The sequence below is a fragment of the Lolium perenne genome, chromosome 4 (genome assembly GCF_019359855.2).
Source record: "Lolium perenne isolate Kyuss_39 chromosome 4, Kyuss_2.0, whole genome shotgun sequence".
NCBI lineage: Eukaryota > Viridiplantae > Streptophyta > Magnoliopsida > Poales > Poaceae > Lolium > Lolium perenne.
The window spans coordinates 286,701,097-286,727,555 of NC_067247.2; the positions used below are offsets into that span (position 1 = coordinate 286,701,097).

General features: G+C 45.6%; 3 protein-coding genes and 1 non-coding gene across 4 annotated transcripts; 2 read left to right on the forward strand and 2 right to left on the reverse strand.

Moving 5' to 3' along the window:
- Positions 1–7,632: 7,632 nt before the first annotated feature.
- LOC127347689 (uncharacterized) lies at positions 7,633–8,313 on the reverse strand. Its single transcript, XM_051373851.1, has one exon. The coding sequence runs from the start codon at positions 8,311–8,313 to the stop codon at positions 7,633–7,635; it is 681 nt and encodes a 226-aa protein (XP_051229811.1).
- A 2,122-nt stretch (positions 8,314–10,435) lies between these two features.
- On the forward strand, positions 10,436–10,508 carry TRNAA-AGC (transfer RNA alanine (anticodon AGC)). The gene has a single exon. It is a non-coding gene; the product is annotated as a tRNA-Ala (tRNA).
- Positions 10,509–10,913: 405 nt separating this feature from the next.
- Positions 10,914–11,776, forward strand: LOC127348956 (uncharacterized). The gene is made up of 3 exons (XM_051374802.2): positions 10,914–11,051; positions 11,138–11,205; positions 11,310–11,776. The coding sequence occupies exons 1-3, from the start codon at positions 10,970–10,972 to the stop codon at positions 11,673–11,675; spliced, it is 516 nt and encodes a 171-aa protein (XP_051230762.1). The 5' UTR covers positions 10,914–10,969; the 3' UTR covers positions 11,676–11,776.
- A 1,194-nt stretch (positions 11,777–12,970) lies between these two features.
- LOC127295661 (protein SHORT ROOT IN SALT MEDIUM 1) lies at positions 12,971–25,697 on the reverse strand. Its single transcript, XM_051325654.2, has 21 exons — positions 25,513–25,697; positions 25,257–25,356; positions 25,029–25,163; positions 22,994–23,290; positions 22,789–22,850; positions 21,773–22,480; positions 21,627–21,672; positions 21,005–21,097; positions 20,864–20,919; positions 20,651–20,759; positions 19,950–20,164; positions 19,783–19,846; positions 19,063–19,236; positions 17,820–18,950; positions 17,644–17,718; positions 17,330–17,404; positions 16,655–16,993; positions 13,944–14,180; positions 13,818–13,859; positions 13,635–13,697; positions 12,971–13,344 (listed from the first exon to the last, which is right to left on the reverse strand). The coding sequence occupies exons 2-21, from the start codon at positions 25,329–25,331 to the stop codon at positions 13,255–13,257; spliced, it is 4,086 nt and encodes a 1,361-aa protein (XP_051181614.1). The 5' UTR covers positions 25,332–25,356; positions 25,513–25,697; the 3' UTR covers positions 12,971–13,254.
- Positions 25,698–26,459: the final 762 nt, after the last annotated feature.

A 26,459-nucleotide genomic window follows, 5' to 3' on the forward strand; every position in this document is an offset into this window, starting at 1 on the left:
CCACCGGCGCTGGCTCAGCGCCTCCCGCCGCCGCGGCGCCTCCTGGAGCTCCAGCCACTCCGCCTCCTCCAGCTGTTGTCGCTGAAAGGACACGGATGCCGCCTAGAGGGGGGGTGAATAGGCGGTTTAAAACTTTTACGAATATGGCTTAACAAATGCGGAATAAAACAAGTGTTTAATTTGTCAAGCACAGAACCTATATAACTAGGTTTCACCTATGTGCACCAACAACTTATGCTAAGCAATTCAAGCAACTATGTGATAGCAAGATATATAATTTCAAGCACGAGGGCTATCACAAAGTAAAGTGCATAAGTAAAGAGCTTGGGTACATGATTAACCAAAGTGATGCGGAGACAACGATTTATCCCGAAGTTCACACTCTTGCGAGTGCTACTCTCCGTTGGAGCGGTGTGGAGGACAAGTCAATCCAAATGCACGAGGGTCACCGTATTCTCCTCGAGAATTCCCACCAAAAAGGATGTCCTCGATCCACTATGGAACCTTAGAGTGGTCACCGAACCCGCACAAAGCTTGGGACTATCTCCACAACTTAATTGGAGGTTCCCAATAAATCGCCACAAAGGCCTTTCCCTTGAAGAATCTCCACAACTTAAATGGAGTCCCCAAAAACACCACAAAGACCACAAAGACCACTAAGCCGTCTAGGGTGCAAAGACCCAAGAGGAACAAGCTCGGGGAACAAGCTCCCGAAGTGAATATCTCACGAACTTTCACCTCCACGTATCACCGCGGAGAAGTCAAACCGATGCACCAAATGCAATGGCTAGAACACCACAAAGATGCCCAAATTCTTCACTCTCAAATTCCAACAAAGCTACTAAAGCTATTGGGGGAATAAGAGAGGAAGAACAAATAGGAGAACACAAAATTCTCAAAGATCTAGATCCCAAAGATTCACTCACAAAGGGATGATTTGGTTTGGTCAAAGTGTGAATCTAGATCTCATCAACCTTTCTCTTAAATAGATGCAACAATCATTGGTTGGGGAGAGAGAGATCAAGCTCACAAAAAGTCAACGACAAGGGTGTGAGCTTGAGAGAGAGGAGGAAGAAGAAGCAACAAAAGGTAGAGAGAAAGAGGCTTAAATAGGGGGGATTTTCTCCCTGTTGGGCTGCAGGTTTGGGCCGGTGGAGTGTTAGAGCGGACGAGCCGCTTGTGGCCAGCGAGGAAACGGGCAAGGCGAGCGGGACCCGCGCGGGAGCTCCTCGACACCGACCTGGTCGGCACTTGGAGGATGCCGCACACCCCCGCGCGTCCCAGGTAGCTAGCTAGGCCGCGGCCCAACATTAGGTAATGCGTTTTTTTCCTTTTTGTTTCTTTTTTCTGTTGTTTCTTTTCTTTTTTAAAAAATATGTTTTTCTTTTCTATTTATATTTTTGTTTAAAATCTGAACATTTATCAAAATTAAAAAACTTTTCAAATTAAAAAGAAATCACTTTATAAAAAATCTGACCATTTTTCAGATTTGAATATTTTTAAATTTGAACAAAAAGTGTATTTTTTTCTATGAACAATATCCGAATTTGAACATTTCTGAATTTGAACAAATTTTATATTTGAACAATTTTAGAATATGAACGATTTTCATATTAAAACAATTTTCGAATTTGAATAAATTTCATATTTGAACGGTTTTCAAATTTGAACGGTTTTCGAATTTGAACGGTTTTCAAATTTGAACGGTTTTGAGATTTGAACGGTTTTCAAATTTGAACATTTTTGAATTTAAACATTTTCTCAATTTAAATATTTTTTAAAAACTAAAAGTTTCGAATCTGAAAAATATAAACAAAACCGAAAACAGAAAAAAAGAAAAAGAAAACGGAAAAGAAAAACCAGAAAAGAAAAAGAAAAAGAAAAAAGGATAAACAGACATAAATGGGCCTGGCCCATACCCGATCAGGGGGTGGTTGGTGGCCGGTAGCCACCGACCTGGTCGGTGTATAGGTTTCGCCGATCCGCGCGGGGATCGACCACGCAGCGAGCGAGCGAACGCACGTGCAAGGGCGGGCGAGTGGGCGCTGGGGTGAGGCGGGTCGTGCGGGGCGAGGAGGTTGCCTGGTGGCTGAACAGCCCACATGGGCCGGGTCCAGCGAGCGGGGCACAAGCTAGGAGCTGGCCACGCGCAGGTGAGGCCGATACCTCCGGCCTGGGCCGGCCGGTACCTCCGGGCCTGGTACCGGTCTAGGTACCGGAAAACGAATTTAGAAGGCCAGGGGGTTACTGCGAGCTGGGCTAGGTGGGCGGTAGTGAGCCCGGTAGTGCGGGCGGTAGTACCGGCCAAAAAAAACATTCTCCCTTTTTTTCTTTTAAACTCAAACTTGAAAAGCAAATAACTTGAGATTGGAAAATTCAAATGAGACGAAACCAATTTTGTTGGAAAAAGGACGAAAAATATGGAAACTATTGGGGGTGATTTTATATGATTTTTAGAGTCAAACCTCTCAATACGAAAAACCTGAAAAAACACCGATATTGAAAATGCAACAAGTGATATACGCGGAAACCGTTTTCGATGAACTAGAGCTTGTCATGGAAATAACCACAAGCTCTAAAACACCACATGGAAAAGATCCTATTTAGATGTTTGCTGTTCCGTTGGTTGATTTATGTGGCAACCAAGTCGGACCCATGATTGTATTTTTCCTATGAATTTCGTACTTGTTACTTGATACTTGATACTTTATATGTTTAATAAAAGGCTGTGTGCATCGATTGATGCAGAGGCTGGGGCTGCTGCTCCTTTATCGAAAAAACAACCAAGGGAGATGATGCGAGGATGCAAAGGTTTGACCACACTCCGAACGATACGATCGAGTTACTTATTCGAGAGCCCCTTGATAGAACGACCACTATCCTATAAATCGGTCTCCCAACTAAACCACGAGACCGGTGAGAAAGAACTGCTATCGAGAGAAAACCTTAACCTTGCGCCTTCCACTTGTGCTCGATGATGATGATCTTGACCGCAACAAGATGAAACGTCGTTCTTGATTGTGCTTGCATGATGTCTTGCGGATTTCTCCCCCATAATCCACTATGGGAGAGCTTCTTCTTCGGTGCATCTCATTTCTTCGTATTGCAACCTTGATGCCAACTAATCGTTCAAGCATTGCCTATGGACAACGCCTACACATATAACTCAATGCAACCATTAGTCCATAGGGATTGTCATTAATTACCAAAACCACACATGGGGCTCTATACACTTTCAGCCGCTCCGCCTCCCGCCGCGCCTCCTCGCGCTCCCGTCGCTCCGCCTCCTGGCCCTGCCGCTCGTCCGCGATATAGCATCTACGGTCACTGCTAGCGCCGCCTCCTCCCACGCCCCATGCTCTGCAAGCTGCGGGTCCGCCTCCACGACTTTTATGGCCACCTCTAGCGCCGCCTCATCCCACGAATCGAACATTGTGCTATTTTCTAGGGTTTTGCACCAATCAGACGGGGGGAGGAGCGATAATATAGACCGCCGGCAAGGCGGGAAACCTCCCGCGCGGTGTCGCGGCACGAGAATTTCCCGCGCGGCGTCGTGGCGGTTGAGTTTCCGGCCCGGCGTCGTGGCGGTAAAATATCCACGTTGCGCCCTGACGTCACTGACAGGCGGCTCCCACGCCCAAAATTTTCCGTCTCGCAAGGCGTCGACGCGCCTGATTCGCGCCCTTGGCCAAGGGGCCGGCACGGGATTGTCGGCACTTCTATTGGGCTCGGGAAAGCGCGGGCGCCATTTGAAACGCGCCGGTGTGAGCCTATTTTCGCTCCCGGCTCTCAAATCACTATCAAAACCGCTATGGGACGCGCTGGTGGAGATGCTCTTAGCAACCAACGGAGAACTAATGCTCATAATTAGATCACGTATCGTCCCGTACCGTACCGTACCGTACGAACGCTCGCGGCTGGCACATGAAATTCTGGAGAGATGAGCCCAATAATGAGTTGCTTAATTGCCCAAGCATCTTCCGTGCCGGCGATTCCACTTTTCGCACGCTTTGCTAGGTTTCTTTCACCCCGGTTTAAATTTGAGCAGGTTTTTGGATTTGGCGCCAAGCGCATCGTCACGCTAAGCATAGGATTCTTCAGGACGGGATCGCTGGAGAGTGGAGACATTGGCCGTATGAAGTAGCTGGATGGCACTTGCGACGGGATCCGCCCATGGGGGCCTTGACTTGGGCCCGTAATCCCTTTTCCCACCTATGGAAGAAAATGATTTGTTTCTTGTGCTTGTCTTCATTTCTTTGGTGATGAGCCCTTTGGGCAGATCAGTATCCGTTTTCCTTTTAAGAAGTTTCGTGGCAAGTGAGGTTATTAGAGTGAAACACACAAAGTTCAAGTACGAATTACGGTAAAAAATCATGGGTTCGGCAATTGTTTTCTCCGTATCCGTTGTCTTCTCAATCTTTCTATGGCAACATACAGGGAAAACATGTAGAAGCGCTGCAACATTTCAAACACATCCATGCAGTCTCTTCGTATGGATGCAACAAATCTCCATTGGTCGGAGCATCCATCGAGAAAAATCATAAGATGTATGGAACATAAAAGGTCAACCCTTTGTCACAACCAGGGCACCATGAGCACAACACTAACAACACTCAGAGGGTATGCATTTTTTGTTGTTGCCTTCATAACCCGTCCGGCTTCAATTCTTTCTTTTTTGTTGTTGTTGCTGATATTAGCGGGTTTTTAAGCTGGCAAAATTTTCATAAATGGTTAGTTATTACGTTTGTTATTGGCAGGCTTTTTGTTGGTTCGTAAGCCAGTGTGTTTGTTATCGACGCCACTAGCACCAGCTACAGGGTAAATTTGATGTTGATATACATCGGTTAATAGATAGTATCAAGCTTAATGCACTAATCAATACAATTAAAAGTTCGAACTGATGAAAATAGCTAGTAGAATCCACTTGTACACTTCGACAAATAGGCTACGACCAGGAATCCTCTCCTCCTTTTTGCTACGAAAAATTAAAAATAAAGATGTGTAGTGCACATTTGTAGAGAACACAACGAGCACAACACACTTTTGTACCGAGCGAAGGCACCGAAGAGGAACTTGCCTGATTTGCTCCATGGCCAGGGAGAGACCCACGAGTACGGTTAGCGCTGGTGCAGGTCGTTCTCTGCAGCCAATTATCGTGTCGACCAGTGTCTATCCAGATCTATGGTTGTGCATCCATTTCGGGAGTATGCAAATAAGAGCAAGGGACTGGGACAGGCCACGGAGTGCTCCCATTCCATTCCCGGCCGCGAGAAGACGATGGCCCGCCCCTTTCCGTGCAGGCGAGCATCAGCTTCTCCGATCTGGGCTGGGCAGAAAAGAAAGGCGGAGCGTGTTGTGTGCGCGAGAAAGGATCATGGATCATGATGGCTGCACTGCCTTTTCTGGACAGCGTCAAGCGGAATCCAAAACGGAGGCACGCTTTTCCTTTCTTTGGGTGCTGCGGCAGATCAGGAGGAGGGCCAGCCCAGCAACGCGCCGGAAAGCCTCGGGCCTAATTGCCCAGTTAGAGCATGACGACGAGTACATTTTAAAGAACTACTATAGGATGACTTTGTGGATAAATCATCTGTCTGCTTTTGCCCAAGCTTTCTGCGATGGAATGCTTCTCTGCTCCCTTTTGTGTGGCTTCCGATCCAAGCCATTTTGCCTGGCAGGATGCGCTACAGCTGCGTGCCGCAGTGGTTTCTGAGTTTTCCTGTTCTGAAATTATGCGGTGGTAAAAAGAAGTACTCACAATAAGCGGTAAACTTTAACTTACTCATGTTGAAGCCATCAAGTAGATCTCTCTGGTGAAACTCTGACATACCAAGTTCACTCCTATGCCCAAGACACATGCTCTACCTACATACCTCACTGAAGCCAACACTAGTGGAGACAGGCCCTCAGTCCCGCACCGTAAGGGTTTTTGGTCCTGGTTGGCCAACCGCGACTAATTAGACAGTTATCAGCCGGGACAAATAGCCATCCACATGGTCGCGTCACAGGGTTTGGGCTGGAGAACCTTCAGTCCCGGTCCATAACTCCAACCGCGACTAGATATTATTTTCAGTAATTATATTTTTTTATTTTTCTAATTTCATTTTTTTCTTTTTGTTTGACTTGTTACTCTCTTACTTGGATCATTTTTAATACTAATTACACTTGTAGACTTGGTCATCACTTCTCGGTCGGTCACCCATCCGCACACTACTCCACCCTCAGCACGCTTAACTCCTTGGTTATTTCCTGCTGTGCTCCCGGAATGTGATTGTACCTTGTTGTAAATACTACCATATCAATTATATTAACTCTTATACCATAATGTCACAGTTCTGTATTTTTTGAAACCAAAATATCTGTAAACCAGAATTGGATAAATAATATATGATTTATTATTAGAAAAATGTGAGTGATTTAAATATGAAATAATTGTGTATTTATTCATTATTATTATCAAATAATATATGCATTATTCATATAATATTGCCAAATAATTAATATCTTCAAATCTGTAAACCGGAATTGGACAAATAATATATGATTTATTATTAGAAAAATGTGAGTGATTTGACTAAGAAATAATTATGTATTTATTCATTTATTATCATTATTATCAAATAATATATGCATTATTCATATAATATTGCCAAATAATTAATATCTTGAAATCTGTAAACTGGAATTGGACAAATAATATATGATTTATTATTAGAAAAATGTGAGTGATTTGAATATGAAATAATTATGTATTTATTTATTTATTATTATTGTTATAAAATAATATATGCATTATTCATATAATATTGCTAAATAATTAATATCTTGAAATCTGTAAACCGAAATTGGACAAATAATATATGATTTATTATTAGAAAAAACGTGAGTAGGTGGCGCACACCCGGGCTCCCGCGTCCGTCCATTGCCGCGCCTCCGCCACGATGCCGTTGAATAGGGACGTCACCGAAGGCCATGCGTTGTCAAAGACCACCGCGTTTCGGTGTTTCCATATCCGCCATGTTGTAAGCATGATAATCGACGAAGTGCCTTTGCACAACTGGCGAGGGGCGGTCCGCACCACCAGCGACCGTGAAGTCGCCCTCAGCCGTGGGAGGGCCTGAAGTGGATCGAATCCACGACAGGACCTCAAACCAAACCATCCTGGAGAACGAGCAGTCTATGAGTAGGTGGCACAGTGCCAGAGCGCTCGGTGCCCCTACTATATCGGCGATCCAAGTGCGGTCAACTACATTTTGAAGGAAACAATTGGATAAAGATCTTCATCTTCACTGCATAATTATCATGATGGATAAATTGGACTAATTAAATTGAACTTGGTTTAGTGAATACATTTGACTAATTCCCACATGGTAAAAGGAGCTCAGCAGCAAGCAAGCAGGCACGTTGTGCTACAAGCAAGCACGGACACAAGACACATAGTTCATATATATGAAAGACACATAGCTCATATATATTAAAATACACATAGTTCATATATATATATATGAAAATACACATAGTTCATATATATGAAAGACACAAAGTTCATATATATTGAAACGATCGATTCAGTTCATACAAATATAGAATACCATCACTACTCATCATCTCTAAATATTGATATGATCAACATGGCTAGTAGCCAACTAGCATCCAATGCTTCCTAGCAATCTCGAAACCCAGGTGAGCATCTAGTGCTGCATAGTGCACTTGCTCGTAGCTCAATAGATAATTGGTCCATCCAAAAATGAGTTCATCTTCTTTTTCTTGCGCGGTGACGTCCATCTTCTTCTTGTGTTTGTACTTCTTCTGCTCAAGGTTTGTCCCAATGGTATGATTTTCCAAATCATATATACTTGGAGTGGTCTTGGTGGTGGGGTTTGGGACTACCTTCTGGAGGTCGTACGTAGAATTGATGTGAATGCCCTTGAGTCTTAGCTTTTTCACATCGTTGCCGATAGCGGCGCCACAGAATCTTATGTTCCCGTCCTCCAAGAAATCCTTGAGCACTCGTGGCACTTTTATATCGGCATGAATAATCTGGAACACCAACGTCTCGGACGCCACCGAGAGTTGAAGGACGGTGGCGCGCTGCTCCTCACCGGCCTTCTTCTTGCGAGGGTTGGTGAACTCGCAGTCCAACCCGACGCACTTGGTCGTTGCGGCGTCGATGAAGTCCCTCTTCACGCCCTGAATCCTCTTCTTCACCATTCTTGCGCGGAGCGTGACCGTGACCTTGAACGCCTCCTCCATCCCTTCGGCCTTGAGGTAGTAAACCCGTGTCCGATGAGCCGGGTCGCGCACGAGGTGCTCCATCGACGAAGAGAGGGGAGAGAGCTAGAGCTATAGCTTGCAAATGGTGGATGAGGAGAGGAGCCAGATGGAGAGAGTGTGGTGGCAATGGTGAAGAATGGTGAGCTTATAAAGCAATGGGAAGAGGAAGATGAACAGTGGCTGGTTGTGCCGGCCGGCAGCTCGGATTCCACGCCGACGCTCGGTTTCGACACGGCCAGTAATGGCGACGCGCGATCGGGCTCCGCGGGAAACTGTATCGTTTGACTTTAGGTCCTGGTTGGGAATACGCACCGGGATTAAAGGGGGTGCCGCAAACGCCGCGTGGCGCAAAACCCTTTAGTCGCGGTTTGGGAAACGAACCGGGACCTTTGGGTCTTTACGAGTCGGGACCTATGGGTGTTGTACGCTGTAGCATTTACAGGGCGACGTGGCCAGGCCTTGGGTCCCGGCCCAGGACACGGCCGGGACCAAAGGTGCCTGACCAAAGGCCCTTTTTCTACTAGTGCAACCTCTAACTCAGATCATTTCTATAGTCGTCGCCTCTAGAGAAAGCCCTAGCCGCCTCCACTTCAGCCTCCTCCATAGATCGGTTCCCCTCCTCCAGCGTCGGGAGGAGTGGAGAACCCGATCTACGTGTGGAGTTTTCAATAAAAGTAGTTTTTTCAGTAGCATATGTTAGGATTTTGGTAGCCATTTTCTTGTTGGTTTCCCCTTAATAGAGATGGCATCGTTTGCAATAAGTGATCTTCGGCCTTTCGTTCAACGGCGAGATCTCCTTCCCGACGACAATGATGGTGTTGAAAGATTACAATTATCTAAGTATGGGTGTCCAGATCTTGCTTCGCCAGATCGATTTTGGATCTTTTCTCATGGTTGTCGCGAGGAGGATTATCCTCGCAGTTTTTGTCCCGGTTGTTACGTTCTCGACAATGGTGATTTATACTCTCGACTATCCATCGACGTCGATAAGTCTGATCGGTTATTATTCCCTGACATACTGGCGTTAGTACTCTTGTTGATGTTGATTGACTATTTCAATGATTGCGCGTGTGCACGCAGTATTAGCATTGCGGCTAAAATTAAAAAATATAGTAGAACCTTCGTTGGTATTTATATATCTATGGTTTGTTATCTAGCTTTGGCTACCTTCAGGAAAGTACATGATTGTATCTTGGAAGAAGAAAGAGTTTGAAAACATCGAGATTTGCTAGTATCTTTTAAACTTTATTTTGTAATGTTCGAGACAGCTCGTGTATCTCTACCATATACTATTTTTTATTATGAATATACAGGGTATTGATTGTCAAAAAATACGTATCTGAGTGAAAAGTGCAAAGGGGCGAGCGCCCAAGGCTCAGTAGCTCGAATCGATGGAGGACTCCTGATTATAATTGGATTAAAATCAATACTGATGCAGGAATTTCTATTGAGATGTTGAAGGCTGGAGCAGGAGGAGTTGCTCGATCTCCAATTGGCTTTATTGGAGCTTGGTGTAAACCATTGCCTGGAATTACCGATCCACTTATTGCGGAGGCGATGTCACTTCGAAGGAGTGCTCTTTGCAAAGCTACGAGGTTTTTCGCGAGTGATGTTTGAAGTTGATTGCTTAGAGTTAGTACAACTCTAGGACTCGCGCGCGGTTTCGCGTTCAGTAATAGTGCCAATTCTATTAGATGTTGAAGGACTAGCCTCATATTTTATTTCCTTTATTATTCATCATGTTGTAAGATCAGCCAATGTGCCGGCCCACTTATGTGCTAAGCTAGCTTGCACACAAGTTGAGACGTGCTGTTGGATGGATTCTGTACCCAGCCTCCTCACGATCAGCCTCCAAGCTGACAGTGCAGGAGCTTCTGTTTATGAATAAAAGTCCTGGAATTCCCCGCAAAAAAAAGGCTCAGTAGCTCGAATCGATCTATTGGTGCTTCGCTCAGGCCCGTGTCCCTGCTGTTTGAGGCCGGTACTACCGGCTTCACCCAGCTGCAACATTTTTAGCTGTGCTTGGTGTACTGGTTAGCTTGGATTGGGCTTTATCACCAGTTCACCACCACATTGGGCTCAATTTTAAACCAAATTAGTTGTACCAACTGATAAGACCCAATGGTTTGTACATCAGGTCATTAGCATAAAATATTACAACCACGGGGATGTAGCTCAGATGGTAGAGCGCTCGCTTAGCATGCGAGAGGCACGGGGATCGATACCCCGCATCTCCAATTTGGGATAAGTTTTTGGCTTCGTTTTGAATTACGCTGTAACTGGCTCTGCCTCCGCGTAAGTTGCTGCACATTCCCGTTCAAGTACGGAGTATTGCTTTTGTATCGCCACTGAAGATTACTCATTTTTCAGTTTCGATTATGCATGCTCGGTCTATACAGAAACAAGATCGTTGTAGCATGAAAAGACAATCTGTGTATTATGATTTACATGTTTGCCGTTCGCGGTAGAACAAGAAAGATGGCCGCTCTGTACTTTGATCCAGACGCATTTTTTTCTTGCCGCGGTTGCTGTCATCCAGAAGCTAAGAAAGCAGGTAGGTGCAGGTTGGTCTGAATTTACCATTACTTCTCGTTCTTATTACCGATCGACGAATCGACGATCATCTCGCTCCCACTATAAATCCTTCACCATGGACCCACCGGGGTTAGCACGGAGCTGAATCTCCGCCGGCTCGCCGATGAGCCTCCCCGCTAGCCTCGGCCGCCGCTGGTGCGGCTTCGCGGCCGTCCTTTGCCTCTGCGCGTTCTACTGCAACGCAGGTATAATGAGCACGCCCCGTCGATCACAGCCGAGCGCACATGCTAACATTTCCAAAGTTAACTGACGTGAACTCTCTCTGTGACAGAGCCGATCGAGCCTCTGCCCTTGCCCGACACGCCGGCGAGGTCGCTGCAGTGCTTCGAGGACGGCCAGGTACGCAACCGTTGTGTGACTCTCACTATCCTCGATTTCCTTGATCCGTCTCTCTCTCTCTTACCTTGATGAGTCGTCTCTGCCCCGGCGGCCGTTGGTCGCAGGTGTACGGGTGCTGCGACGACGCGTACCGGCTGAGCCCGGCGGGGATCATCGGCGTGCCGCCGGGCGCGGTGGACTACTACTGCGGCGGGCAGTGCGTGGTGGAGACGGAGGACGTGCTCAACTGCGTGGCCAGCGCGCTGGACGGCTTCAGGTTCTACAACGGCGCCTCCGTCGAGGACGTGCGCTACGCCCTCAGGAGGGGGTGCAGCCACACTTTCAAAAGAGGGGACTTCAACGACCTGGAGCCGCCGCTAGGCGACTACCCGAACATCTACGGTGACAGCGGCGGCGACAGGATTATGTCTCATCATAACATTCTCGCTGTTGTCCTCGGTGCCACGTGGCTCCTATTTCACGTCCGCTGAAGATAGAACTCCCAAGTTGCTGTTTCTTGGGGTAATAGTACAACTTTTGTTTTCGACTTTACACACCAAGGAAATTATCTCCTACAGTATGTTAGAGCATCTCCAACCGTCGGACGAACCCCTAGGACCCTTTTTTTTCATCCGGACGAATGAAAACGGCCCAGCCGGGCTCTCGGTTCCTCGTTTTCGTTCGGATTTGGGCTTTTATCCGTCCGGCGAGCCCAGGCCATCCCCGGCCCCCCGGGGAGCGCTCGGGAACTCCGGACGAAAGTAAAGCGCGGAAAACGTAGAGAAAACTTCCCGCGCGGCTTGTGGCCCCAACTTGTCGGCGACAGAGGCCAATCGTCTTGCGCGCGCTTCAAAAGCCTGCCGCCGGTCAGACTTCGCCGGATGCGTCGCCTCGGATTCACGCGCGGCTCTCTCTATTTATCGCCGAACCTACCGCGTCTCGCCGCATTCACCACCGCCGTCTCCCTCCTCTCCCCAGCCCTATCTTCTCTCCTCAATCGACCTCAACCAGCGAGCAATGGCGGGCTGCGCGGCGAACAACGGTTTCGGTCGCCGTTCCCTGCACCAGTGGGAGGCGGAACTTGTACACATGGCGAGCTACGCGGCGCCGCCGGACTTCCGTGTGCCCTGAGGATGGCGCCTGAGCGGGGGGGGGGGGAGGGGTCCTAATCCCGCCGCTTCCGGTGGGACGCGACGAGCTCGATGCCGCTATCGACGTTGTGCTGGGCACCCTCACCGACGAGCAGCGCGCGGAGGAGCGGTACCGCGCCGACAACTACGACGCGTGGAACGAGTTCTTCCGTCTCCGGCACGAATGGGAACTCGCAGCCTTCGACGGCCCTCCCCCTCCTCCAGCGCGTAACAACGCCGCCAGCCGCCGCTGGTAGGGTGCGCCCGGTCGCACGCTCGCCCGTGTACTCGCGCACATCGAGGCCAGCACCACCCCCACTCCTCCCACCGGGGATGTCGCCGGCGGCGCCAAACACCGAGACCTCGAGCGACGACGACATGTAGTATTTTTTTTATATTTCCATCTGGCCGAATTCAAATATATGTACGAACTCGCCTACATCCTGGGCTCGCCGCCGGAAAAATAGGCTCCCAGGGCCAAAACTTATATCCATCCGGCGCTATGTAGAATGGTCGATAGCGACCCATCCTAACACACTTGGGGATCCCAGAGTAGAGAAAGGCAGTCAGGTGCAGATAACGGGCACCTGATTAAGCAAATGGGCACAATATAATTTCTTGCCAGGCAATTATATAAATTGAGAAAAGACTCTCGGTGCAAACAAACACTGCTTAATTGCTTTCTAAGTTCAAGCTAACGTTCTGATCATTCCATAGAACAGAAAAAAGTATGTACCAATTACAAGGAGAAATTCAAAGTTGTACAGTGCATGCTGACAGAAACATGGAAGGGAACTCCTTGATGAGAAAAAATGACAATAAAACTCCTATGTCAACTTCATGCACCATCTTCACCACCCTTCAAGTAGATCTTAGGTGAATAAGCTCCGACTTCACATTGCTACTGTCAGGCGACCTCCCGCGATTACAAATGAATACATCACAGATCAACCATCTTCACGAGATTTGTGTAGATAACATGATTATCCTTTGCAGAATTGCTTTCAGCAAGCGCTGCCTGCACCAACTCCTGCAGAAAGAAAGAAAAAAGGCATAAAAATCTAATAGCATTTGTCAAAACGCAGAGATGCTTCCTTTGTGTGAACTAATGGAGAATTGCTTATTTGACTTCATTACATTTTTGGTCCAAACATAATTCAAAATTTTAGAATAGGAAAAGATACTACTCCCTAAACTTTGTACTAAATGCCCGACACTTATGATAGACCGGAGGGTGTAAATAAATTACAAAACAGAGTTCCTAGAAAATTTCAACAATTCATGTCTAGGGGAGGTAAATAAGAGATTCAAATATCTGACCTTCACGTCTCTATTGGACAAAAACTTGCCCAAGTTGTCAACAATGCGACTTAGATCTTCAGCCTGCAGGTTACGTATGGACAATGCAACATAAGTACAATAGTCACAAGAAAAGAAGAGTGCAAGTAATACTTCAAGAAGGCGATCATGGTTTTGGAAAAAAAATCCTCGTTAGTATGTTACCTTGATGTAACCCACTCTATTTTGGTCAAAGTACCGAAAAGCCTGCAAGACAGGGGGAAACCACACACATTAGCAATATATTGGCGTTTATGGCAACTCTTCAATTTCTTATAACAGAAAAATTACCTGCAACAGGTCCTTATCAACCACATCATGTTTTGTTGAATCTCCTTTCTCCGATACAGCTACCTTCCCCTCCTTACTGGCTACCTTTTCCCCGACTTCTACCAAACCTCCTTTCTCTGCCTTAGTAGGCGTGCCTTCCCCTGAAACAGGCTTTTCTAATTCGTTCACCTTCCCTCCTTTCTTGTTTCCTTTAACTTCTTCTGGATTGGACTCGGTACTGTTCAAATTACCCCCATCCTGCAGCACGTGCACAGGTTAATGCAGATGCTGAGATGCACATAATCTCTTGGGGGAGACAAAACAATCTGGTACATAGTAAAACATTACAGGAACCTTGAACTACCATTCAATGACCATGGAAGCAGGTCAGCTGTAAAAGCCACTATAGTCGTAAGCTCTAGGTCAAAACACTACACAAATGTAACAAGTACAGTAGCCTTGAGAGGTTAGCTTGAGCACATAGGCAAGCAAGTTTCTACAAGAGTCCAGGATGAAGTTGGCAATAACATTAATGCTAATGGAGAGTAAATTACATATAGGTACAACTTTTGGGGCAACGGTTTCAAGTTGGTACCATCTTTGGTAATTTTAACAAGTGCAACTTCTGGGGCAGCTTGTAACAAATAGAGCAACTCTGGAGTTAACAGCGAATTAAGCACGCGGACCCACTTGTCAGCTAACGGCTGTCTTTGGCCATGCACAAATCCGGATCAGCTTTGGCCATGCACGAATCTAAAAAAACTCTAGCCATGTACGTGGACCTGCATGCATGCTTGGGCGTCACCCGCAGCTCGTTGGACACCCCGGCAACCGCGCTGATGAGCGCAATGCTTCGTCCTCCGTCGGTGCAGCGTCACCCGCAGCTCATGGTCACGCTGCCGCAGCGCCGCTCTTCTGCCGCTGTGCCTGATCCACGTGCATGAACGGCGACCCTGCCGTCCACGCGAAGAGCGCGCGCACCACCGCGCACACCCCGCGCACAGCGGCGCGGCCGGCCATGGTGACCAGGAGCACCGCCAGCGAGGGAGCACGGTGTTAGAAATAAACCACGCCATGCCCAGCATGTGCGTGGCTAAGTCTAGGTTCGGTAGTTCATGTTTGTTTCTGCGTCGTTGTTAAGGTAGCATCTGAACACTGGTGTGGCCACGTTCAGGTCAGGTCGTGTCCGCCGGTTTGTGGTTAGGTTTTCAGTAGTGCGGCGATGGAGACGGGAAGCTGTGTGCGCAAGCTTCGCGGTCAAGGTGGTGACAAGGTCTCCCGCATGAGCAGGGAGGGATCATGATCTAGGTGATCACGTTCAGTTTGTTAGAGTCTGGCTGCGTCGTGCGTGCGCGTGGCAGAGAGAGCGTGAGGAAGTGGGCAACGTGCGTACGTGCGCATGTGTGCTGGCCTGGTATAAAACCCCTGTACTGCTCGTTGAAGTCTGAGTGCGAGTTTCAGTTTGAGCTGAAGGAAATATAGCTGTATGTGCAGCAAGGGCGTTCGTCGCCAGAAAATTATACTGTCTCCCTGATTCTTCTTCCACCTCCATCCGTGAGAGCGAGAGCTAGCTAGTGCCCGCAACTACACACGGCAACGAACAGGAGCGTGCACACGCTCGCCATGCCCGATCTTTTCTATTCTTGGCTTGCTTGGTCTTGGTCGCGTCATGGTCGCCCTCGCTGCGAGCCTGTGATCTGCTGGTGTGTGCGCGCGCGCAGGTCGGACGCGATGCCACGCTCGCCTGCCGCCAGCGCCGGTGGAGGCACCCTACCACATGTACCTGCCGCCACCTACTATGGCAGCATGTTGTCGCTTTGGGGCCCTGCCGCCACGTACGTCCTCCGCCACCTCACCGTGCTGCCGGCCAAGATGCTCGCCGCGCCGAGCGCGGCCTCCCCCACCTCGCTGCAGGCCAAGATGCGCTGCTGCGGTGCAGGCGGCGCGCGGGGGCACTTGAGCCGCGCGGGAGGCGCGCGTGGGCGATGTATGGGCTCGTGCGCTGGTGCAGCACGGGCAGCGGCGTGGGCGCTGGAGCAGCTCGGGCTGCAGCCCTGGTGTGGCGCGGACGGCGGTGCGGGTGCTGCTGCGGCGTTGGGCAGGCACAGGCACGGCGGCGGCGCGCACTGGACGGACGCTGGTGCGGCGCAGGCGGTAGCGAGCGTGGGCGCTGGACAGTCGCGTGCTGTTGTGGCACAGGCGATGGCGCGCGGGGGTGCTGGTGCGGCGGTGCGCATGGACGCTCAACGTGCACAAGCTCCGCGTCCGAAAGAAATACTACCGGCCTCATGCACAAGCTCCAAACGAAAGTGGCAAGCGCGCATGTACGGCTGGCAGACGGACGTTAGCTGACAAGTGGGTCCGCGTGCTTAATTCACTGTCAACTACAGAATTGCTCTATTTGTTACAAGCTGCCCCAGAAGTTGCACTTGATAAAATTACCAGAGTTGGTACCTACTCGCAACCGTTGCCCCAAACCTATATGTAATTTACTCGCTGATGGAAACTATCCACTTAAAAAGTATGCTCCATATGTCTATTGCTATAAATTCCTTATTGTAAAAATGACCAATTAAGCAAAGGTGCAAATTCCATAATATCTGAGTATATAATGAACATATCTACCATAATGCAATGACTAGAATGCAACAGTAAAAAAATGGCACATCGGACTGTCAGTTCACAATTGTCAATACCCAGTATACCAAAAATTGTGTGCAATGAATGTTTACCTGTTGCTCAGCAGTAGCACCATCCAGGTCATAGTCTTCTTCGTATATTTCTACTTCCTCGGGATCTTCTTCATAATCCAGATCTTCTTCCTCCATTTTCTCTTCTGTTTCAGGTTCAACAGGAGCAGCTGGTGTCTGATCTACGATCATGTTTTTCACATCATCTTCAATTATTTCATCGTTTTTTACTGCACTGATATTATTAGGGGTGATTTCAGTACGACTGTCATCGGTTGTCTTCGATCTCTTTTCTGATGATTTATCGTCTTCCTTTTTTAGATCTTCCTCCCTTGGGCGCTTACGTTGGTTCTTCTTTGTAACATAATGCTTGTGCAGTTTCTGTGAAACAAACGAACATCAAACACCCAGAGGTAGGCAGATACAAATGGGTAGAAACCTCCAGCTAAACATGATAACTGCAACCTCTTGTTACGAAGACAGAACAGAAACCAAGATCAAAAAAAGGCCAAACAGGATTGTTTAGCAACAAGTTACAACCTTAATGCCACGGTTTACCAGGAAATATGATTATCATAACTTAATACTCCATCTGGTTCCCAAGAAGCTTCATCCAAAGGGTACTTTTATATTATATAATTTGTAGGATTTTGTAAATATATTAATGGTCACAGTTGTCTAAACTAACAAAGTGTCAGCAGAGCAAAATAAATTTACCTCAAGAAAAGATAGGATAATGCAGCCCATTCTGAATTGAAGCATTTCACTGAATGACTCCGCAAACAAAGAAAGCTGAAAAAAAACAGGAGCACATATCAATGTCAAGTAACATGAAAATAACCAGAAAAAGTACTCTATCTGATCCATAATAAGTGTTTTGGTTTTAGTTCAAATTTGCACTAAAACCACAACACTTACTATGGATCAGATGGAGTAATAAAGATTAGTCCTCAAAGTGCTATAAATCACAACTCAATAGTAGTTACATAAAAAAGCAAACACATTTGTTAAAATGAAGATAGAAAATATACCTCAAATACAGACTCCTCAGTGTCATTGGTTGTATAATCTAGTAAGCCATCCAATGAAAGGGATATTGAACGGAGCTGCAAATAAGTAGTTCAGTAAAAAAATGTGGAAGTTTTAAGGTTTGTGAGCCACGACACTACACGAAATTAAAAGGAAGTACAGAATACATTAGGCGTACTTTAGAGTTTTTACTCTTTTTCATCTGCAGAATGAATCCTGGATGCTTAGGAGGTTCATCGGATTTTTTCTTTTCTTTGGTATCATTAAGTGAATTTAGCTTGGGATCCTTCTGCAGGTCTTTACTATTTTTCTCTTTATCATCCTTTGTCTTATCTTTCGTTCCATTTACCCCTACTTCATTTGTAACTTTTTCTTTCACAACTTCCTGTTCATTAACCTTATCTCCATTTGATTTTTGATTCTCGGTACATATGGTCCCTTTATCAGCCTTTTCTCCTTTCTTCTGATTTGAAATCACTTCAGCAGCAACGTTTGACCCTTCTGGCAGCTTAATCAGCGAATTCGGAGCATCAGTTAAGCTTACATCACAATTTTCCTGTTGAATTTCCCCTCCTTGTTTACTTGTTTCAGCAGGTACAGTAGACTCATTCAATTTGGATCCTGAAGCAACAACTTTTCTTTTCACAATCCTTCGAATTATTTTCTTCTTCCCGGATTTCTTAGTCTCGGGCTGGCTGATGACGGCTCCATCCTTCTCTTTACTAACATCCACAGTTGTTTGCTGAACCTCCTCTACCACAGTTTTGCTCACGGTTTCTGCCATGACAGTCTTGTCCACCTGAGACGAACTGTCAGATGAAGCTTCAGCAATTGGCTTTTCGCGAACAACTTTTCTGATGACCTTCTTTATCACTTTCTTTCGCGTGGGCTTTTTATCCTCAACGGCAAGGTCAACGGGAGCACCACCAGAGGTATTTCCTTGAAGATCTCCACCATTATTATTGTGCTCCTCAACTTTAACAAGTTGTTTCCCTTCATTCTCAGCAAGCTTTGCCTCTCCATCTTTGCCCTGCTGCTCATCCATTTTAGTATCAACTTTCTCGACTTTGGTAGCATCCTTGCCGATATCAACCTTCCCTAAATGGTCTCCACCTTGCTTATTGCTCTCCTCAACTTCAATAAGTTGTGTCCCTTCTTTCTCAGCAAGCTTTGCCTCTCCATCTTTCCCCTGCTGCTCATCCATTTTAGTATCAACTTTCTCAATTTTGGTAGCATCCTTGGCAATATCAACCTTCCTTAAATGGTCATCACCTGTTCCTTTCTTCTGTTCTTTTGTATCACCAGGGACCTAAAGTATGACAGTCAGAAAGAGATCTGTTAGTATTGATTATTAAAGACCAACTCAAAAGATAACTAAGTATGTTGCTACAAAATTGTCAACCAGCATAGAACAAACTAACCTTTTCATTCTTTATAGTCAGTTTTTCTCTGTCTGCTTTCGATTTTCTGTATGCAATCCAGGTATTCTTCCATAAATCTACTGAAGGTACACATTCTGACAGGTTTGGCACAAATAGTACAGTAATCTCTTTATGACTAAAGAGCCCATCTTTGCCAATTCTGTTGTAATGGATCTGCAAACAGTACACGTTAGAGAAATCATGACGATTTCAGTAGTTTAGGTCGGGGTGGGGAATAGGGCTGGATTTGTGTCTCGCAGATGTGCAGCAAAATTGTGCTAAATAAAAATTATATGGACTTCATATGATGACAAAAGCACATACTGGTCAGGTAGGAGTCAAAAGCGCCTGTAGGACTCGAAAAAAATATGATTTAAGATGTGTGCTATAACCTGCCAGGTAGGAGTCATAGTGGTCCAACACATATTCCACTTCGGCTTTATAGAAGATGTTGCAGCTTGCACGTAATAAACATATTTTGGTCCATTTTAAATCAAGTCATATACTTTCAATGTGGAATATATCAGCCCATGAAATATCAGTCAGTACAGTAGGAATAATCTTCCATTCTGATGGAACTGAAACGTCTACAATATAAACCTACATCTTTCATTCCTTGATGAGCAACAATAATATCTTACTACTATTACAGTCTGATGGAAGCATACTGTTTCCTTAATGAAGAATGCAAGCAAGTTCATCAGAAGACCAAAATAATACCTCGAGGAAATGATTCCAGTGGGTGCAGTGAGATAGATCAACCTGAACCAGTTCCTTAGTACATCTGCACAATTAAAGTGAATTTTAGCACAACATCCAGTTCGAGGAATAAAATGAATTTCAGTACAACTGCAGATCATCCATCATGTGAATATTTGATTATATACCTGATAGCAGTTTGAATCAAGCAAGAACAGTCAGTCGATGGATCTCCACCATCCATTGCTGCATTCCAAGGACCTCCAATTGCAACAAGTGCATGATCCTTCTTAAATACAGCAAATTTTAAGACGTTGTTCCAATGCGCTATTCGGTCCTCAGCACTTCTCAATGAACATATATCAGCGAACGCACCGTTTCTCATGCCACTCATCAAGAGAACCTGTGCACCATCATCAGAACAAAAATATGACAAAAGACCAATTTGGCGATACTTCATCAAAACTTAACAAGCTTTAAAAATAAACAGCCAGTACATCCTAAGCATACATCCCACATAACAATCTTGTGCTTTTTTGACAATGTAATATATGCATAATGACAAATTATGTCATTTAGTACTCGAGTAAGAATCCTGACCAAAAAAAACTATGAAAGCCAATGCCTTCAGATAATGCAGTACCATAACTTATAGTACATCGCATGGATTAAGAAACTACAAGGGATGGTCCGAACATTCTACAAGCATGAGTATAATTCCAACAGTGTGCCAAAAGATTGCTATACGTATTGATATACATTATAGATTTGTATGGTAATACGAGGCACTTATAATAAACAATTCTTGTAAATATAGCTACTTCTACAAATAGGTAGCTCAATCTAGTCCTTACTTTGAAACAGAAAACACAAAATTGTAAACACAAACCTTCACATTCCAAACGGTGTCTGGGGTGTTGCTGCTGTTTGATTTCTCTGAAGATAAAACTGTTCTTTCGTCAAACTTTTCATCCACTTCATGGATGTCGTGCTCCAGGCTGTTTCACGGCAGTTTCAAAAATAGGCTAAATTAGTGCTCCTAAAACAAAGAATGAGCACTTTGGCCAGCCAACCATATTATGCAGTTAAGCAGAAAGCATACCTGACTGGTGTACGCAATGAAAGATTAAGATTTCCTTTAGGCCAATTCAAGACAACCTATAAAATAAATAAATCGCAGATGAAAAAAAGAATCCTTTGATTCCACATTGGGCAAAAATTGAAGGATTGATACAACACGAACCTTACAAACATCTGGAGAAATGACTAGTCTAGGATATCGTTTCGTCAAAGATATATAGTCCCTATCAGCATCCACCAAGCGAAATGGAAATACCTGCAGATGAAAACCTGGCTAGCATTAAATTCATATAATAGGAAGCAACCCAAAAAAATTCCATAAATGCACCCAAAGCCATAATCAGTTGCACAAGGGAGAGGCAAACAGAGAAGGGGACAAATGTGTTGATGATTGCACTTTTGCACCATCATGCATAATGGAGTGCGATTAAGGTGGGGATGGTCATCGAATTGGAGAGAGAAAGCATCTCAGGATTTTTCATATCACAGTGAGAAAAGCGATATCTTGGCACCAGATAAGGAGAAAAGGCTACTACTACTACTACTAGTAGAGATTCTGAAACAAGGATCAGTGAAGATGGATGAATAAATGGAACTCCAGAAGCAAATATAACTAGATAGTTCCACATGTGTATGCAGAGACAGGGGTGCAAAAAGGAACTGGCTTCAGAAGGACAAGAATCAAGGGGCTTTACGACCAGGAGTAGATCAAGGAGATCGGTAAGCCCCTAACATCATTATTAATGGTTTGAGCAACAATGTGACAAGCACAGCTATCCATTTACCTTGCAAATATATTCTCTCTTTATTTGTTTAACAGGTGTACGAGGCCTTCAGGACAACAAACAAAAGAGTTAGTTATAAAGGCTTCACTGAAGATGAAGCAGCAACTTGTTGCATCCAAAAGCTACAAGGAAACATGGAGGTCCACCTATGCACAGCACCACGTCGAGGTGAAACACGCCGCAAAGGCTTCTCGGGTCTAACAGAAGAAGATTGTAGTCGTTCAACAGGTCTTCTTGGAGGAGTGCGCTCCCGCCTTGGAACAGCCACATGCTTCCTATCCCGCTCCCTCTCCTTCTCCCGGCGTACACGAAGATGTTCTCTTTCTCGTTCACGTTCCCTCCTTTCACGCTCCCGTTCCCGCTCCCTGTCCCGCTCTCTTTCAATTTCACGGTGCCGTAGCTCTTGTTCATATTCCCATTCTCTTTCCTTCTCTTTTTCCCACAAAAGGTCCCTTCGACGCTCGTCATCTCTTAGATCCAGTTCACGGCGATAACCAAGTCGGTCTCCTGTTCGCTCATCGACCATGGAGACGCCTGGATGTAGACGTGGTAAGATGCTATCTCGGTAATCAGATTCTGAAGCTGGTTGCAGCAAGCTTTTCCCTGAAGCATAGTCTCGTCCAGCGGACAGACCCACTCCAAAACCACTGCTTGATGATCCTTGTCCATAGACAAGGCTGTCCATGGTTGACCTCTGAGTTCTTCCCAACACTGAAGCTTGCTGTTGGCCTCCATATGGAACAGATCCAAGAACGGGCAAGCTGTGATGATCTGCTTCTGCTCTTCCATATGCACTAATTTCCTGGGATCCTTGATGGATTGGGCCCGTTCTTCCTGCAAAGTAATCGGCTTGTCTGCCAGAAATGCATACTTTTCTCAGTGCATGTGCTATGTTTTGTTGTGGTGAAAGACACAAAGGTCGCTAGTCAGCTATATATTTAGTTTTCGAAGGCTATCAAGAGGTTTTGTACAGGAAACCAAAACATACTGATGGGCCAGAGATGTCTGGAAGAAGCAATTTTTCATTTATTTTAGGATACATCTAAACTGAACCTTACAGTGATAATAATAGAATAATATAACAGTAATACCGATAGGTAAATAGCAGAAGTAACAATAATATAAAGCTAAGCCTGCCGCAGTCATTTGAACAAAAACGTACCGTATATCAGAAGCAGGCTGCACTTGAGTTTTTAGGAGCTGAGGATGATGTGTTGCTGAAACCTAAAATTTTAGTAGCATTTCAATAATGAGAAAGGGCGAATTATTAAAGCTCGTAATAAATGAGAACAAGATGATGTCTCGTAAGGGAGAAACAAATGTGCGTGCATGTGTTGTGTGTGTGTGAGAAAGAGAGATAGAGAAACCTGATGGCTTCCAGGAATATGATCAGGATATCTTCTCTCCAAATCATTGAGGCCATCTCTCCTACCAATATTAGCTGAGTGTTCACCGTACACCCGTCTATCCAATTCATAATCTGCGCTGTACTGGTCTAGCTTTGGCGCATACCCACGAGAAACTAAATAGTCATCATTTGGTCTTCCCAGACTAGACCCTACAGCTCCAGATGAGAACTTTGATGACTCAGAGAGCGTTGTTTGATGAGCTTGCCGGCTAAGAAGTTCCGAAGAACCTGGGCCGTTGCTAGCGAGTCCACCAGCCTGCAAAATATATTAGTAGGACATTAAATTATTAATTGATATTTTCTGAAACAAGATCATGTAACAATGTAACAATGGTAGTTTCCCCTTGTTCAATTATACTTTGTTGCCAAATAACTTGACCCATACAACTAAAAACTTGACCAAAGCATCAATTAGGTGAAGTAAAAGGGAAAGATAAACTTCTTCACGAGATCTGGTAAATTTGTGATGCAAAACACAGAAAATCCAAAATTTACGAGAAATTAGTTGACATGGACTGAACACCGAAAAACAGCAGACTAGATTTCTGGCTCATCATTTACTATATGTGGAGTGACTTAGTGAGGAAAATCTCAAATATTTTCAGGGTTGCAAACACCAATCTTCTGAGTCATGTTCGCTACTGAGAACAACTCAGACATAACCAGATCTATGTTCTGAACACTGAACAGGGTTGGGGGTGAGAGAATTTAAGAGGATAAACTTGCAATGCTGTATGGTCTTCATTTAGATTTGTTATTCTAGTTGATAGAGAAGCAAATCCGCAAGTTGAACATCAAGAATAACATCATGGCTTTGATATACCAAATCAGCTTAAGAAGCTGTTATAATGAGGTTGTGGCCTTATAGGAGCTCTGGCTTTCTATTTGTACCTAGTAAATCTTATGCAAATAATGAGACCATCAGTGTCATTCTACCCACACAACCCACATAAAGCTCAGGATGCTACCAGTTTGGGATAACTTAAGGTGTTTAAGATTGATGCCTCCCCAAAGGCATGAGAGTGGTAGCTGTAAAATGACGCATATGTTGGGAAAGAAAGGAAAGGGATAAGTGAGAGTACACTGTTGCTTTAAAAGTTATATAATATAAAGCTCTGCACCTACAATCAAAAAAAAAGTCAAGGGGGGGATTTAGCTTTCAGGCTGAGGCCCTAGTGTGGATGAACAGCTTATGTTGGAAGATGGCATCAATTGCCCAGGGAGTAGAAGAGATTGTTATTAGGAGTGAAAAGATAAAGGCAATGACAGAACAGGCCGTACACAGGTTAAAGATAGAACTCTAAGAGCAATATAGCTGATGAATGTTGATTCCCTTTTCTCCTTAGGTAAATAGGTCTCGCTTATCACATATGTACACGTGGGTCCATTAATAATTCCCTAAAGCATGTAGCTCATATTTAGATGGAATTGGAGAGCTAGCTAGAAACATTGACTGCCTTCACTTATAAAAGATGCCATTGGTATATTCGAATACAACACAAACCGACAAACGACAACTCACACATCGAATGACACATGTAACATCTATGAACAGGACGCAACATTATTAGGAGACAAACATAATTGCAACCATATTCAACTGTAAGGGGACACCTAAGTAGGTCTCGCTTATCACAGATGTCCACGTGTGTCCATTAATAATTCCCTGAAGCATGTAGCTCATATTTAGATGGAATTGGAGAGTTAGCTAGTAACATTGACTGCCTTTACTTAGATAGATGCCTTTGGTATATAGGAATACAACACAAAGCGACAAACGATGACTCACACATGTAAGATGTAACATCAATGAGCAGAAAGCAACATTAGGAGACAAACATAATTGCAACCATATTCAACTGTAAGGGGACACCTAATTAGGCAAATGACACATGTAACATCTATGAGGAGGAAGCAACATTATTAGGAGACAAACATAATTGCAACCATATTCAACAGCAAGGGGACACCTATTTAGGGCTAGAGTTGACTACCTTAGGTGCGCCATAAACGGCAGCGTAGGGGCCTCCATACTGCCCCACGGCACCCTGGGCAGCACTTCCCCCGAACCGAGCACCATCAGCGCCTCCAGCCGCTGCAGCAGAGGTCGCATACCCGCCGCTCCCAGGCTGCCAAAACCAAAAACAGATATGAGAACCTTGCAACATCACCATGATTTGTTGCCAATCGAAACATCAGATGTGTTCTCCAGAGCGCCTTACAATTTTGCCGTATGGCTGCTGCGCCCCGTACGGCGGCGGCTGGCCGTAGGGATTGGGCCCTTTCTTCGGAAACATTGCGGCTACGGGCGCGCGCGCGCTTCTGCGGGGGAAACAATCCCATAAATTACATCAGCAGCAGCAAACATACCGGCGACCAATCCAAATTTTACATGCCCGCGAGAGTATGACTGGACCAGGCGATATTGGTCGCTGGCGAACGGAGAGAAGGGTGAGACCGATGGATTCTAGGGCTTACCTGCGGAGGGAGGGCGAGACGGCTATGCGTTGAGATGCTGAGATCCCGTGCGGAGTATTCGAAAGATATCGGGGTCGGCCGGATACGACGGCGACGGCGACGGCGCCGGAGGGGGTTTGAGAGGCGAGGTCGGCGGCGGCGGAGGACGGGAAAAGGGGTTGGGAAGCTGGGGTTCAGGCTTGTATCGGTCGGAACAAAGGAGAAAGCGTGAGGAGACCCTTACCGACATGATTGAAGTTTAGTTGGGCCGGGCCCAGTGTTTGGGCTGCTGGCTTGGGACGAAAGTGTGACCTCCTTCGTAATCAGCCCATCCGAACCAAGCAACGGCCTTGTGGCCTACTAATCAATAGACCTTTTTTTCCCTTGTGAATGAATGAATCTTCAAAAAATCCATTCGGAAGTACTACCATGAGTGGAATTTCTATGGAGAAGTAATCACTCTTGTGCTGAAATTTTAAAGATTCATTGGGAAAAGTAATCATATGATGATTTATTTTTTAAAGGGAAAGCAACCACGGCAACTTTACGTAGCCTAGATAAGAAATCTGGCGGATCCTCCAGCCAAACAATCGACTGGGGTCCCTCTGTCTTACAAGTCGAGCTACTTTGCTACTTTCCCAAGCCAATGGATAAAAAAATAACATGCGAAAAAACCCTAAAAAGAAAAGAGCACTTTTCATAGATCAATGCAACCGCTTTAGTGGAATTTCCTCGGTCTTGCATGGTAGAGTTCCATGCAATCACTATTTACTATCAGTTTTGACCACCCTACCTGACTAGCGATTAGGAGCATGTCCCTGTGAGCTCGAGCTTCCGTCGCCGCCACATCGGTTGCTGAAGGGAGTGAGCATCAGCTTCCCGCAACAAAACCCCCATGATCATCGCGTATCTCAGCGCCGGTTGCTCCAGAGAAATATTCAGCATAAAATGATGCATCCATGTTCAAT

Bases quoted from the DNA above. Each gene is read 5' to 3' on its own strand.
- LOC127295661 (XM_051325654.2), bottom strand. From the start codon at position 25,331: ATGTTTCCGAAGAAAGGGCCCAATCCCTACGGCCAGCCGCCGCCGTAC. The intron at 20,165-20,650 runs GTTTGTGTTTAC...GATGGTGCACAG, and splicing joins ACACCGTTTGGAATGTGAAG to GTTCTCTTGATGAGTGGCAT. The intron at 18,951-19,062 runs GTTAGTTTGTTC...GTCATACTTTAG, and splicing joins TGACTATAAAGAATGAAAAG to GTCCCTGGTGATACAAAAGA.
- LOC127347689 (XM_051373851.1), bottom strand. From the start codon at position 8,313: ATGGAGCACCTCGTGCGCGACCCGGCTCATCGGACACGGGTTTACTAC.
- LOC127348956 (XM_051374802.2), top strand. From the start codon at position 10,970: ATGAGCCTCCCCGCTAGCCTCGGCCGCCGCTGGTGCGGCTTCGCGGCC. The intron at 11,052-11,137 runs GTATAATGAGCA...TCTCTGTGACAG, and splicing joins CGCGTTCTACTGCAACGCAG to AGCCGATCGAGCCTCTGCCC. The intron at 11,206-11,309 runs GTACGCAACCGT...CGTTGGTCGCAG, and splicing joins AGTGCTTCGAGGACGGCCAG to GTGTACGGGTGCTGCGACGA.